Consider the following 14,030-nt stretch of genomic DNA (forward strand, 5'->3'; position numbering starts at 1 on the left):
CCGTTTTGCCTAAAAAGTTTGTACCATTAACTAGAACATTAGCAAGAATTTGAGAAAAAATTTTTTTTTTAAATGCTGCCTAGCCAATTATGTTAGCTACTGAAATCGATAGCAGTCTAACCAGACATTAACAAAGAAACCAGGCTAACTTGGGTAAATATGGACAGTCAATAGGGACGTCTTAGTAAATTAAACTTACCTTCATAATTTTTCTATACTGATGAACTTTATTGGATTCCAACCTGAAATGACTGGATTCTAAACTGTGCCTATTCAACTGATATAATCAATTCAATTCAATTTTATTTCTATAGCGCTTTTAACAATGGACGTTGTCTCAAAGCGGCTTTACGGAAACATATAAACACGGGACACAGATTTTAAATGTGTGAGTTTATCCCTATTGAGCGAGCCGGTGGCGACGGTGGTGAGGAAAAACCCCTTAAGATGATACGAGGAAGAAACCTTGAGAGGAACCGGGCTCAGAAGGGAACCCGTCCTCATCTGGGTCACGACGGATAGTGTGAAAGTAAAAGAAAGTTCATTATGGTTTTTATATGAAGTCTGTTTTGTCGAACTCGTCCACTGTAAAGAAGACTTGAGCGCAAACTTGTAAATATACACTCGCGAAAATCTTTTTAGGAACACCCGTAGACCTGCTCGTTCATGCAATTATCTAATCAGCCAATCGTGTGGCAGCATTGAAATGCATAAAATCGTACCGATACGGGGAGGCAGCTTTATTTAACGTTCACATTGATCAGAATGAGGAAAAAAAAAATCATCTGAGCACAAGCAGTCTGTAGAGTTTACTCATACATGACATGATACAATAACATCCAGTGAGCGGAAGGTTCTGCGAACGGAAACGCCTTATCGATGAGCGAGGTCAACCTAGGGCACTTAGAGCCTGTTAATGCCAATCAATCATCAATTCAATGCCTCAGCCTATTTTAGTATTGTTGCTGACCACGTGCATCCCTTCTTGGCCAGGATTTACACAATTTATCATCTAATGGCTACTTCCAGCATGAAAATGCGCCATGTCACAAAGCAAACGTCATCTCAAACTGCTTTCATGGACATGACGATGAGTTCAATGTTCTTCACTGGCTTTCCCAGTCACCGGATCTGAATCCGGTTGAACAGCAGGTGATAGAATGAGAGACTCGCAGCGGGAAAGTGCACCGGAAAAATCCGCAGGGATTGTGTGACGCAATCACGTCAACCACGATCTCAAAGGAATGTTTCCAGCATGTTGTGGAATCCACGCCATGAAGAACTGAGTCTGTTTTGAGAACAAAGCGAGGCCCTACCCCAGTATTAGTATAGTGTTCCGAATAAAGTGCTCAGTGAGTATATAGCGTACAGTGTTTAGCTGGACGACTTATCGGGTATGTAATTAAGTGAAAAGTATTCCATTTCAATTCTTAAGTAAAGTATAAATAAGTCAAAAATAATACTTAAGTATACGATTTTCCAGCAAACGTCCATAAAAGCATATTCACGGTGAAACCGATACTAGATTTTTGGTTCGATTAAGCATGCAAATTTACGCATGTTCAATTAGACAATCCTTATGTATAAATAAATGTATATTTCTGGAAAAAAAATAAAGAAGTGCTAGCTAGATATCAGCGTTCAGATAATAAAGATTGACTGTGACATCTTTGTTACTCGTTTAAAAACACTACATTCACTCGTAGCGTTTTGACCGCATCACAACGCACTCCTACATCCCGTTCTTTTATCTCCTGCTTTAAAGCTTTAACATTGGACAGAAATGTACAAACAGTGACGGTGGTCATGTAGAGTCTATTAAATCTTTCATCATGTGAGTTTCTGCTGAATTAAATTCATCGCATGCACTGGGGAGAGACAAAGTGTCTGACGGGGGCTTTGTAATGAAAGTACATAAGGGACGTTTTCCTTTTAAAGATTATGCCAATTATCTGTGTGTGTTTTCCCCATGGTAGCTCACATTTCAGCACTGACCTGTAATTAATCAAAACGTAGCAGCGAGCACATCTACGATTACTCGAGCGATTCTTGGTTTTTTTTTTTTAAACGTTTTCCCCGAGACTTTAATACGTTCCTATGGAAAATGAAATGGATGTTTGAACACTTCTAAAGAGAGCGCTATTTATCACTGTAATCGGGCATTGAAATCATGGTGTGAAATCCCAGCGGCTATATTTAAAACAATTTACATTAGGGTGATAATGGAGTCGGTTGATTTATACACTAAACGATATTCATATCCATTGAAAAGAAGTGCGATATATTACAGCGACGCCAAATAGTCACGATTTGTCCCATTCGTTTTCTATATCTGCACACCCATTCATACACTACGGACATGCCAATCAGCTCACTGGGGGAGGAAACCGGAGTACCTGGAGAAAAGGCTTATATTGTAAGTCGTGTATATAATTGTATATAGCCTAGTGCTGGGCCACGTGCCCTGGTTTCGGTTACTTTTCCTTTGTTTTTAGGTATAGGTTATTGTTAAACATTATATGGTGGGAGTATCTGTAGGGAATGGAAAGCCAGTTTATTTGACCTTTTGGAGTGAGGGAAACCCTTGTGTCTGTATTTTCTCTTTTAATTTGATGATGGGTGTGTCCAAAAGCCTGTAGGGAAGAACATTTTTGTTTGTTGGTTTGGCCGTTAACCCTCCTGAAGCCTGTTGTTTGTTTGCCTTCCACCAGTTTAAAGAAAAATTAAACTTAAATCTGGTGTCTGTGCTTTGTGCCTGCCCTGGGACCTGGAGACGGGAGCTCTCTCTCTCTCTCTCTCTCTCTCTCCATTTTTTTTGTTACCCTCCTTTCTGACCCCTGGACGTAGAAAGGGGAACGTAACACATCCAAACTAACAAAAAAAAAAAAATTCAAACATTCAGACGCAACCCACAGAACTCACCGCTCGTCGACTGCACCACTTTTAAGTGCCGTTTTCCACAGAAACCTCATGCAGTTGCACGGAACCTGGTCACCTTGTGGTGCATTATCTCGTCCTGACCGCTCCCTTTTCTCTCCATTTGTTTTCTTCGCTCCATTATGGTTCTCATTTTTCTTTTCTTTTTTAAAAGCCTGGAACATTCATGGTTTTTTTTTTTTCTTTTCAGAACAGAATGTACTTTTGTTTCCCCCTGAAGGTTATTAGTTACTTGAAGGCTGTCCATCACACTTGTTAAAGGGGATGGGGCGGGATGGAGGGGGGTTTGTTAATTGGGGGGTCTTGGTAATGAAAAGAAAGCAGTGAATGGAATGAAAGTGCATGTTTTCCAGTCGTCTGTCCAGACAGTACAGTACTGTGTATATACAGTACAGTAGCCCCTGCAAACTAAACTAAATAAAGGCTAACTCATTTGTTTGTGTTATACACCAAAGACTTTTGGGTTTGAGATCCAGACTTGGATATGATACGTGAGTTGAAGATTTCAGCTTTTATTTGCTGGTGTTTACATCCACATGTGGTAAACGACATGAAAGAGAACCTTTCGCAGCAGCCCGCCCCATTTTTAGGTGAGCAAAAGTATAGGAACAGATAAGTCTCGAAGTAAATTACAGTGAATAACACGTCGTATTTGGTTGCATATCCCTTGCTTGAAATAACCGCATCAAGCCTGCGACTCACCGACATCACCAGATTGTCGATATCTGACTTCGTGTTGCTCTTCCAGCAGCCTCTTTCAGTCGTTTGTTTGTTTCACGGGGTTTCTCACTTCAGTCTCCTCTTAAGGAGGTGAAATGCTGCTCAACAGGGTTAAGGTCTGGTGACTGACTTGGCCAGTCTAAACCTCTCACTTTTTCCCCCCCTGATGAAGTGCTTTGTTGACTTGCCAGTGTGTTTTCGAAAAAAAAAAAAAAAAACCTCTAATTTATGGAACTACAGCTAAAACCCACAATTTATCACAGCTACAATATCTGTGGATTTCACATTGCGCCGATTTTGACTTCGTTCGTTGATGTTGAGATCGTTCGGTCTATAATACTCCAGACGATGACCCGTCACCGTGACCCCATTCCCGTTTGAGTCATTTAGCCAAGAACATTATCACACTGGCATTATTTGAGTCATTAAAGCACTGCAAACAGACTGAACCTAATCCATTATGCAGCCCAAACACCCAGTATACATCACCACAGCTTCGTTTTCACCGACGCTATATCAATATGCTAGATTAGACGAGCGCAACAGCAGATGGCCATTTTACGACTCGAACCGAAACCCTAAATCGGGGCTCTTTCGACTTTTATTCATGCACGGGATTTTCGGGAGTCACTTTTATAGCAAATCTACGCTGTACCATAAACAGTTCGAAGCACAAATTAGAAGCACAGATACTCAAAATAGCTCTACAATGCTAATTGCAGCGAGATAATAACAAGTGGGAAAAACACGCCTCAGTTCGGTAGCACTGCTGTGAAAATTGCCGTGTTAACAAGAGAAACACAAGAGAACATTGCACTCAGATGGAGAAACTCACAGCACTTACCTTTCCTGAGGCTGAAGCCCCCTGATCCATAGAAAGACTACAGGAGAGAAAGAAATAACGAGAAATCAATACTGTGGCAGAAAAACACTCGGGCAGAATTCAAGGCTAGTGACTAACCAAAAGTGGGAAAATAAATAAATAAAAGAAAGCAAAAAAAAACCTCCCAGTGTAAATACACCTATAATGCTTGAGACAGTGATGGGAAACAGTAATTAATAAAAAGAATGGCAGTTTTGCAGTGTACTACGGCCGCACAATAAGAAAAATTCATACCGCAATTATATTGCTGCACATTGCAATCGCATAATGGAATTCTTTTGAACTTACAATTCAATTAGATTTTATTTCTGGGCACCAGCATATGACTAAAAGTAATCTTTATGCATCCATTTTTCTTTTTTTATACCCTACTTTATGAATCCCTTCCACTATATCACCTTGCTCCTAACGCATTTGATCTTCATCCATTATTAGAAACGCTAGGCGTAAGGTATCTTTATAAGGGCCATCAAAAGTCAGTGCATAGTTACGTAATTCCGACTAAAATTCTACAGTTAAATGAACATCCTGTGTTTGACTTTTCGATCACAATGGAGACACGTTTCCTAATCTTTTTCTTATTAGCGGAATGATATTGTGCCATCGGAAAAAACGCTCGGGATGAATCTCTAAAGTTGGCGGTGAACTTGTAAAATGATGGGAAGATGTTAGGGATGTAACCTATTACTAATGCATTACTTGTATAAACAGATGCATTCTAAACAGATACCAATACAGGTACGAGTAAGTGTTTGTTTATTTTTAGATCAGTTTAGTTCAGCTTATCAGGAAGTTTGACAAGGCATCTTTGTATATGTGGTTCCCCCCTTTTAATTATATGTGGTTACAGTCAGTGACTGCCTGAAGTCTGGAACCCATACGCATCACCAGACGCTGGGTTTCTTCACTGCTGATGCTCTGCCATGCATTTACTGCAGCTGACTTCAATTAATTCTTGATCTTGGGGCATTTCACCTTCAGATTTGCCATCGGGAAGTGAATTGCATGCTCAGTTGGATTCAGGTCAGGTGATTGACTTGGCCATCCACTTCTTCGCCATAATTCCATAATTCTAGGGTTCCATAATTTCCATAATTCTAGGGTTGGGTTTGAAGTATGCTTTGGGTCATTGTCCAACTGCACTGTGAAGCACCGTCCAAGCATTTGGCTGAATCTGAGCAAATAATCTGTTCCTATACGCTTCTGAATTCAACATCGATAAATACAAGCAAACCAGTTCCAATGGCAGCCACAAGCACCCATGCCATAATATGAGGTGGTATACGTCGTATCATGAGCAGCTCCTTTCCTTCTCCATTCTCTCCTCTTGATAGTTGACTTTGGCACGGATACACCTATCTCCTGGAGAACGTTCTGGATCCGGCCAACTGTTGTAAAGGGGCTTTTCTCTACCAGGGTAAGAATTCTTCCGTCATCCACCACAGTTATTTTCCATATTTTCCACTTGCATTGTGGACCTTCTGCTACACTTAACTCTACACATCATCTGCATTGACACTGAAGGCTAGACGTTTCTGAGAAATGGTTCTTCGGAATGCATCGAGCTGCAGATCTCGGATAGCCTTGCTGTGTGCTGGCAAATGAGAGAATCCTACACTCCTTCTCCAGCATTATAACGAGCCCCACTCTGCCATGTTGATGAAACCATAACAGTATGAATGCGACTAGGCCTCTGCGACTACGGCCTGTTCTGTGTAGGTGTACCTCACCCCAACTGAGCCAAGAAATAAGCTAATAAATGTCCCTTTTATAAAATGCCACCTTGCATTTTTCTCTGGCCTGCAAGTACAGCAAAACTTCCATTAGCCACGTCCCATTAAAGCCGATGGGAAATGTGTTTGCACTGGACACAAAGGGCAATTTACCCACCACCTCTCTACAAACACACACACACACACACGTATTTATAGACCTGCCGACAAAAACACGCTCTCTGAGCATAAGCCACTACGTTTGGTGACGCACATCTTTTAAAATGAAACCTGGGAGATGCCTGAGGAATAAAAGGCATTGATCTGGGTTCCAAGCCTCAGTAAAGTATACAGCTGTGACACCGGGAGCAGGCTGCAGCATTTTCACGACTCTTTTCTGCCACAGGGTTACTGGAGGGTTGCGAGCTAGAAAAATACAAGGAGAAATACCTACCACTAGGCCTACTCTTAAAATGGGAAATTTAAACCCAACCTTAGAGCAGCTTCAGGACTCAAATTAAATCAGCATGTCTAAGCTAGCATTGGCAATTTATAAGCACAAACACACCGCCCGAACACCCACAGGCTGTTTACTCAGGCAGAGACACGACTGAAAATAACACAAAATGCTCACAAACTGGACAGGTAGAAAACAGATGATATCAGTGTCGCCAGTGAGGCTTGTAAGCGATAATATACAATACAGACAATGTATATAGTAGCGCATTAGCACAAAATATCACCTTATTCACCTCAAGTACAACGCATGAGCAGCAGTTTGATTAGATGTGGTGGCTGGAGGAAGCTCGTACGTGTTCAAAAAGCACATATGGGTGTGATGGTCAGGTGTCCACAAACTACTGGCCATATATTGTATGTAGTGTATACAGTTGTGCCCGAAAGTTTGCATACCCCTTGCAGAATCTGCGAAATCTTAATGCTGTTAACAAAATAAGAGGGATCATAAAAATCCCATGCGGTTGTTTTATTTAGTCCTGTCCTGAATAAACGATTTCACATAGCAGATAATGATAATGAGTGTTTATTCGTCACACATTTTTTTTCTTCGCATACTCCAGCATGTCAGGAAGCTGTTGTCCAGAGCGCAGGGTCAGTCATGATACAGCGCCCCCTGGAGCAGAGAGGGTTAAGGGCCTTGCTCAAGGGCCCAACAATGGCAGCTTAGCAGTGCTGGGGCTTGAACCCCCGACCTTCTGATCAGTAACCCAGAGCCTTAACCACCAAGCCTCCACTGCCCACTGCCAAGCCACCACTGCCTCCACTGCCCACTGCCAAGCCACCACTGCCTCCACTGCCCACTGCCAAGCCACCAAGCCACCACTGCCCACTGCCAAGCCACCAAGCCTCCACTGCCCACTGCCAAGCCACCAAGCCACCACTGCCCACTGCCAAGCCACCAAGCCACCACTGAGATGTTTACATCTACCCATGAGATGTTTACATATAGTCCACAAGACAAGATAATAGCTGAATTTATAAAAATTACCCCGTTCAAAAGTTTACATACCCTTGATTCTTAATACCGTGTGTTGTTACCTGGATGATCAGCCAAATCAATGACATTGTAATATTCTACATTGCCTCGGAATAATATTGGTTTAAAAACAAATTCTCCACTCACACACACTTAGACTGGTGGCACTGCGTCTTTAATAAAATCTGAATACAGAACACACTCATGATTTATCTATTAAGTCTATTATTTGGTGCTTAAACGAGGCACCGCATAATAGATCGTACAAACACACACACACACACACACACACACACAGAAGCTCTCCATTACATAAGTACCAGAGCATTAAAAAAAAAAAAAAAAAATCTATAAAGCATTTGAAACACTTAATTTTCCTCTCACCCTGCTACGCTGCTGGTGGCCGAGCTCTCTGTGATCTGGGAGCTGGCGATCCACTTGGTCTCTCCCACCACAGTGCGGGCATGCGGCAATCGTCCCACGTCCTTCACGGTCATCATGAGGTGACGTGAAGACTTGAGCACACGCACCGCCTCGTCATGAGGAATGCTCAGGAAGCTCCGCCCGTTCACCTCCAGGATCTGATCGCCCACCTGAGGAGCACGAGGGCCAAAAAGAGAGTCAGGTGGTGGGAAGGGGTGGGCACAGCTGGGCAAAGTATGACGGAATAAGGGGTTGAATAGAAATCCAGCTGTGCTGGTAATAGCAAGACTAAGACTACTGCATATGACTATGTAGTGTGATGCATCTGACAAGACTCACATAAATAATGCACACGTGAATATGCAGTACACGCACAAAATACAAGTCTAAAGTCTAGACTAAAAGTCTAAAGTTTTTAAGTAAAGTGTTTAGGTAAAGAATTACTCCTTTTAACGTAAACATGATTTTGTGAAATAACCAACAAACAATACATTCAATCGTGAAGTCTCCTCACGTTCATTCTTCTAGTTCCCACATTCCTCACTGATAGGCCCAGGGGAGGGGTCTTTGTGTCCTCGGGTGTAAATCACATCGATATTCATGATGATTCACGCCACCTCGCATACAGCCTTTCAGACTCCCCCACCCCCACCCCCCAAAAACACCCTCAGGCCCCAGAGGGTTAAGATATTATGAAGAGATGTGCTTAAGTGCTATACAAATTAAATGAACTCCTTTCATTCCTTTGAAACACCGAGTGTGCACCCATGGCTCGGTGACATGTTTGTAATGACACACCGATCATCAGCCCTAACATTAAAACCACTGACAGGTGAAGTGAATAACATTGATTATCTCGTTAAAGTTGTAGCTGTCAAGGGGTGGGATATATTAGGCAGCAAGCGAACAGTTAGTTCTCAATGTTGGTGAATGGGCAAGCGCGAGGATCTGAACGACTTTGACAAGGGCCGAATTGTGATGGCTAGACGACTGGATCGGGGCATCTCCAAAACGGCAGGTCTTGCGAGGTGTTCCCGGTACGCAGTGGTTAGTACACCTACCAAAAGTAATCCAAGGAAGGACAACTGGTGAACGGGCGACACAGTCACGGGCCAACAAGTCTGGTCCGATCCCACAGAACAGCTATTGCAGCACAAATTGCTGAAAAAGTTATTGTGCTATGATAGAAAGGTGCTACAACAAACAGTGCATCACACCTTAATGTGTATGGGACTGCGTAGCGGCAGACCGGTCAGAGCGCCCGTGCTGAACCCTGTCCACCACCGAAAGCGCCGACAATAGGCACATGAGCATCGGAACTGGACCAGGGAGCAATGGAATAAGGTGGCCTGGTCTGATGAATCGTGTTTTCTTTTACCTCATGTGGACGGCTGGGTGAGTGTGCGTCGCTTACCTGTGGAAGACATGGCACCAGGCGGAGGCAGTGTGATGCTCCAGGCAATGTTCTGCTTGAAGACCTTGGGTCCTGGCATTCATGTAGATGTTACTTTGACACGTACCACCTACCTAAACATTGCTGCAGACCGAGTACACACCTTCATGGCAACGGTATTCCCTAATGTCAGTGTCCTCTTTCAGCAGGATGATGCTCCCTGCCACACTGCAAACACTGTTCAGGAACGGTCTGAGGAACTTGACAAAGAGTTCTAGGTGTTGACTCGGCCTCTAAATTCCCCAGATCTCAATCCAATCATCACCACATCTGTTGGATGTGCTGGACAAACAAGTCCGATCCACGGAGGTCCCACCTCACAACTTACAGGACTTGAAGGATCTGCTAACGTCTCGGTGCCAGATACCACGGCACACCTTCAGAGCTCTTGTGGAGTCCGTCATGTGCCTCGACAGGTCAGAGCTGTTTTGGTGGCACAAGGGGGACCTGCACAACATTATGCAGTTGGTTTTAATGTTCTGGCTGATCGGTGTATATGATTTCATTTATAGGATTTCAGATATTCATTTCAGTCCTAGAAATATCTCTGGTTTGAGTAACTGTAACAAAATTCATTTTTCTCTTTTTAACTGCATTTTCACTGGCAATACACGTAGGGAGTCTGGCATTTAATTAGTTTCCTTAAATGAAATGGAACGGGACTTTTAAGTCTTCGGGAAAATTATTTTATGGCTCTGATAGGTAATAAAGTTATCAGATTTTGGTCAAAGCGGGTGTAAGAACAGCACTGCACTGTGCCACTCTAAAACTCAGCATAGATGCCTTTATTTCTGGCCATAAAAAAATGCAACTTGGTGGAAAAAAAGAAATTGCTTACACACACAAATAATAAATTGATGCTGCCTGCATGAAAGTATCTCCTGGAGAATGAAACGCTCTTGCTCTTTTGCCCTCTGGATTGATTCTCTGACCTTCTGTACCACTCAAAAAACCTCAGGCGTAATTAAGCAGTCTTTTCAACGATAATGATATTAATGAACGCTTCAAGAGTGATCTCTCATGCGATCATTCGGGCTTGTTGGTGGCGGAGTGGCAGGACGCCTTATGTCTCTAGATGCCCTCGTGTTACCTTCTGGCACTACCTTTTAGTTACGCTGTCACAGCTAGTCCTGCAGGAGCCTCTGATTGCACTCTGATCACAACGCCCACCCTTTAAACCACTGTAGCACGATAGCTTACCTAATACTCTCATAATATTATAATACTTTCTCTCTCTCTCTCCGTGCTAAACTTTATGTGCACTCCTGCAACCTGATGTGATTCCAGTGCCACATCCTGTCACACTTCTATCGCCGTGACTCCTCTCTCACCCTTCTGATCTCCCCGATTCATCCCGCTACTTCTTTTGCTTGGCACTTTCTATACTCGTGACTCACTTTCCGCTGCTGTGGATCTCACATGGATACAAAAATGATTTGCATTTCTAAAAAAAAAAAAAAAAAACCCCAACAAATTTGGATTTGTTGCTTTTGAACCGCTGCTGCACTTATAAAAACGGTTCTCTGCTTGTCACAGGACTCAAAAAGTGTTAAATAAAACCTTCAGTCCTCATTTTCTATTCTATTCTCTTTTTTTTTTTTGGCGGTCTCTGAGACTTCTACTCAAGAAAACTCCGACACGTGGACTACACGCAGGTGATTTACATACGCTGAATGTACAGAAAAGCAACTTAAAGCAGGTGCACAAGCCAACTCTGAATACAAGAATCTTTCCCGGTGTAAATATTTACATAATTTAAAGTAGCCCAGTCTGAATATGACCCATTTGTGTAAACTGTACTTTTTTTCTACTCTTTCTTTTATGCTACATCATATTACATTTGAGAGCACGGGTGGAAATAAAATGTAATCTCCTTCTCTCGGTCCGTATTTTCTATCCCCAGATTATTTTGGTGGGGGGCCTAAAGGAAAGTGCTCGTCTTAACGGCATATCTGAACGGTCCATACAGGCTTCTGTGGAGTTTTGTTGTCAAAAATTGCTTGATTTGACACCACACACCTCAATAGCAAAGGGAACACCAGACCAGTTCCACCTGCACTCCTTAAGCAGGTTCTAGTCACTGGCACCCAATCTTGAATATCAGCCTTATCGGCTGAGGGTTGGCTACAGTCCAATGGGAGTGCAGTAACAAACGCAGGTTCATTTCACTTAAGAAAGACTATACTTTAATAGCATGCAAATTGACGAACAGTTCTAAAACAACGACTCTATGTTCCCACCAGGATGCAATCTGCGCGGCACGTATTCCCCATCTGGCCCAGCGACTATAAACAAAACATGACTGAATCCTGGGACCGTAAATACGTTGACAGATGCACTACTGATTTCTGTATGCAGATCAGAGTACCGTCTAGCTGAGCTTCAGTGTAATCTAATTTCTCTCAGCAGAATAAACGAAACCTTAAAAAAGCTCTTTACTTTTTCTAACAGCAGCTTTAGTAATTTGAACATTATGAATTATAAGCCTCTTCCATTTAAATGTTTTACAGTCACGCAATGAATAGAGCCTTTGTGTATAACCCATTCTCCATTTAACACAGTTATGGTACTTGATTCTGGTAATGGCTAAAATGTTTAAATCTGCTTTATAATGCATGCATCCATAATATATAACGATAGAGGGCAAAGGCAAAGTGTCCTGAAGACCCAAGGTAGAGCTGCTCTTAATCCCTGTGTTTGCACTCCTGCAAACATGCTGACTACAACCACCTGCTCGCGCAGACCCTCAGACAGTACCTGCCCGCTCCCACAGACACTCCCACTGCAACCACCTGCTCCCGCAGACCCTCAGAAGGTACCTGCCCGCTCCCACAGACACTCTGACCAAGACCACCCATTCCAGCAGCCACTCAAACAGTACCTGCACACTCCCACAGACTCTGACAGCATCCACCTGTTTCTTACAGACACTTTGACCACACCCGCCTGCTCCCAGACACTCTGACCACACCCACCCATTCCCACATACACTCAGACCACACCCACCCACTCCCACATACACTCAGACCACACCCACCCACTCCCACATACACTCAGACCACACCCACCCACTCCCACATACACTCAGACCACACCCACCCATAACCACATACACTCAGACCACACCCACCCACTCCCACATACACTCAGACCACACCCACCCACTCCCACAAAAAATCACCTCGCCTCTTTCTTTGACCGCAATCATCTTTTTAAAATTCTGCCGCATTTTCTTAATGTCTTCAAAACAAAGACAAGCATTTCGAGCTTAAGGGTGTTGTTGGTTCAAAGTATTTGTTTATAGTAAGGCTTTTAATAGGTTTTTACTGACAATTATTAAAAACCCTTTCAAGCCGGATCCTGCAAGTAACCAGAAAGTAAAGATGTGGGAGGACCAGATGTAATGAGTAAGCTATATTACGTTGGGTTTTGAGAACTCCAGTTGTTTTGAGTTTAACTGGTTTCTAATGACAAGCATCCACCTTTCGCCCTTTGTCCTCCTCCTTTCTAATTATGTCTCGTTTAATTATGACCGTAAAATCATAAGACAGAGTCCTGGGTGCAATACGCGCACGTGTGTAAATGTCCATTACAAACATGTTGCAGATCCCTGTGGTATAAAAGGGAAAATAAAACCACTTTGGGATGTGGTGTTATAGGGAAGTGTGTGTCTGGCCAACCTTCTGCCTTGGTGTCTGTCAGGTTATTTGAGTATCTATGAGAATGTGTAATGTGCATCCCAACACCAACGATGCAGGAGAGCTCCCACTGTGACCTCATTATTACATGTCATTAACAGTCTATGGGAGGCATTAGCCATTAAGACCTCCAGCATTTTACAACCATACATTTCCTGTTCCAGGAACGAGGGCTGAAAATAAAAGGGGAGGACACATAATGCGCTGTAACAAACACCGGTGTGGCCTGTGGTGAACAATAGTCATAATCTTTATTGAGGAGATGGGATTAAATCCATCCATCACAGCCATCCCAGATGAGTATAATGGAGGCAGTGCTGGCTTCTTTTAATGACATTTGTACATCATAATCATCATCATCATCGCCTTCAGCTCGATCCCTGATAGAGGTATACTGGCGCAGTGAAAATAATCAGTTCGTCAGATTTGCTCATCTTATTTCCTTGGCATGCGACACAAACAGGTGCTGTTTCTGGGTCTCCCTCTTACTGGTTAACCCTCTGTGAGATTAAAGACCTAGATGTAGGCTTAGAGATGTGTTCTTTTGAATCAAACGTGTTTGTTTGTCCACAATAAGTGGACATCAAAAAGTCTAGCTTATCTATCTACCTATATCTATATCTATCTATATATGATCAAATATTATATATGATCTAACTGGATATGTCATATATAGTCCCCTGTATAAACCAACCTCTGATGGCTGTGA

At 42.8% G+C, this 14,030-nt stretch overlaps 1 protein-coding gene across 3 annotated transcripts in view; it reads right to left on the reverse strand.

Annotated features, from left to right (window-relative positions):
- whrna (whirlin a) overlaps positions 1 to 14,030 on the reverse strand; it is a 110,746-nt gene that overhangs the window by 36,530 nt on the left and 60,186 nt on the right. For all 3 annotated transcript variants that reach the window (XM_017493099.3, XM_017493098.3, XM_017493097.3), the window contains exons 4-5: positions 8,132 to 8,340; positions 4,502 to 4,538 (exon numbers count right to left, since the gene is read on the reverse strand). In XM_017493099.3, coding sequence (XP_017348588.1) covers positions 4,502 to 4,538; positions 8,132 to 8,340 — 246 coding nt within the window. The remainder of the gene's footprint in view (positions 1 to 4,501; positions 4,539 to 8,131; positions 8,341 to 14,030) is intronic.

The sequence above is a fragment of the Ictalurus punctatus genome, chromosome 18 (assembly GCF_001660625.3).
Source record: "Ictalurus punctatus breed USDA103 chromosome 18, Coco_2.0, whole genome shotgun sequence".
Taxonomy (NCBI): Eukaryota; Metazoa; Chordata; class Actinopteri; order Siluriformes; family Ictaluridae; genus Ictalurus; species Ictalurus punctatus.